The sequence below is a fragment of the Nestor notabilis genome, unplaced genomic scaffold (genome assembly GCF_000696875.1).
Source record: "Nestor notabilis isolate BGI_N333 unplaced genomic scaffold, ASM69687v1 scaffold12572, whole genome shotgun sequence".
NCBI lineage: Eukaryota > Metazoa > Chordata > Aves > Psittaciformes > Psittacidae > Nestor > Nestor notabilis.
In genome coordinates, this window is record NW_009917022.1 from 17,195 (window position 1) to 19,143 (window position 1,949).

Sequence of the window (1,949 nt, forward strand, 5' to 3'; positions counted from 1 at the left end):
TATTTATTGCCATCGGGGCTGGGGCCGCCAGCATCAGCCACAGCGTTGTGCAATCTGGGTGTTCCCAAATTTGTAGTTCCTGGCCACAGGAGATGGCAGGCAGATATTCCCAGCTGAATCAGTCCCTTCTTGCTCACACTTCCCTGGAGACCTCGGCTCTTGCAGGATAGGGCTCAGCCAGGGAAAATCACCCTGATATCCCTTTTGGCACCAGAATTAATCCCTTTTGTAAACATGGAAGGGCTTTTCTGGAAGATACGTAGGTAGTTAAATTTGCTTGTCCCTGTGGGAGAGGGTGCCCTGTGCACAGTGCCCTCATACACAGACCCCATGGGAGGCAATGCTATATGCATGGTGCTTGGAAGCTAGGCAGGGGACAGCTCCATGGCAGAGCCCTATCTGAGCCCTCCCAAGGTGTTCCTAAAGGTACAAGGCTGTACTGAGGATGTGCAGGTGGCCAGGGGTCCTCAGGCGGCGTGGCTTTTGCATGGGCACATGGCACAGACACCTCCTCTAAAATATCCGTCCAACCTGTGAACCTGCTGATGCTGCAGGAGACAGAGGTGGAACCTGTGTCCAGGGCACGAGGGACCTCTCTGGCCCCTGCCCAGCACAGAGGATGAGCATCTGCTTTGAGAATTCTCCATAGACACGTCTGACCTGGGCTTGAATACAGCCGAAGGACCACTGTCCTCCTTCCTGGGGAGCAGGATCTGCATTGCTCGTGTACAAATTTCACTTTATTTGTACTTAAAAAAACTCGAGTAGCTGCATTCAGCTCTGCCCCACCTCATCCTGGGCAGGACCTGCCTGGACAAGAGCGAGAGGTGGGGACTAAGAGGTGCCACCAGCCACGCAGATCTGGCGTTGGGTGTAGAGGAGCACTGGGGACACCACAGAAAGTCGGTGGACCATCAGGGACACCACAAAGAGGGGTAGGGATGTATGAAGTCACCACAGGGAGGGCAGGAGATCTTTGGGGACAGCACCGTGGAGCTCTGGGGACACAAGAAGGGAGGTGGGGAAGGAGAAGCACCTGAAAAGCTCCAGTTGATGGTGAAGCCAAAGGTGGCCTGGCTGTTCCCGTTCGTGCGGTGCTGGGAAGGGTTGACCCTTTGATCTCGTTGCGGGTGGCTGTCACAGCCGTGTGGTAGGAGCCCAGGAATTCACCTTTCCCGTTCACAGCCATGATGGTCATGTTGGAGCCCAGGTTGTTGATCCAGTGCCTGGTCAGCATGCACTGTGGTGCAAGGGGCTCATCACCGGTGCTGCAGCGCAGGCAGGGTGCAGGCAGGTGTCCCCAGGATAAATCCCCACAGGGAAGAGGGCACTGAGAAACCTGGTTAATATTCAATGATCACCTCCTCCAAGCTCAGGAGCGATTGTCCCAGCAAAAGGGAAGTCAGGCAAAAACTCCAGGAGGCCTGTGTGGCTGAACGAGGAGCTCCTGGACAAACTCCCAATGCCAAAAGGAAGCCTGCAGGGAGTGGAAGCAAGGACAGATATCCTGGGAGGAACACAGAGAAACCGTCTGAGCTACCAAGGATGAGGTTGGGAAAACTGATGTCCCGACAGTTAAATCTGGCCATGGACATCAAGGGCAGCAAGAAAAGTGTCTGTGGGTATGTCGGTGATAAAAGGAAGACTAGGGAAAATGTGGGTCCCCTCTGGACGGAAACGGGAGACCTGGTTATCCAGGACATGGAGAAGGCTGAGGTACTCAATGACTTGTTTGCCTCAGTCTCTTCACTGGCAAGAGCTCCAGTCAGACCACCCCAGTCACAGAAGGTAAAGGCAGGGACTGGGAGAATGAAGAACCTCCTGCTGTTGGAGAAGACCAGGTTTGAGACCCTCTAAGGGAGCTGAAGGTGCACAAGTCCATGTGACCTGGTAAGATGCATCCACAGGCCTGAGGGAACTGGTGGGTGAAGTGGCCAAGCTGCTCTCCA

The 1,949-nt window shown here is 54.7% G+C and overlaps 1 protein-coding gene across 1 annotated transcript in view; it reads right to left on the reverse strand.

The window, feature by feature from the left end:
- The window catches only part of LOC104413798 (avidin-like), a 3,174-nt gene extending 1,976 nt beyond the window's left edge, over positions 1–1,198 (reverse strand). The window contains exon 1 of the mRNA XM_010024893.1: positions 1,037–1,198. Within this exon, the coding sequence (XP_010023195.1) occupies positions 1,037–1,198 (162 nt within the window). The remainder of the gene's footprint in view (positions 1–1,036) is intronic.
- Between the last annotated feature and the right edge of the window lie 751 nt (positions 1,199–1,949).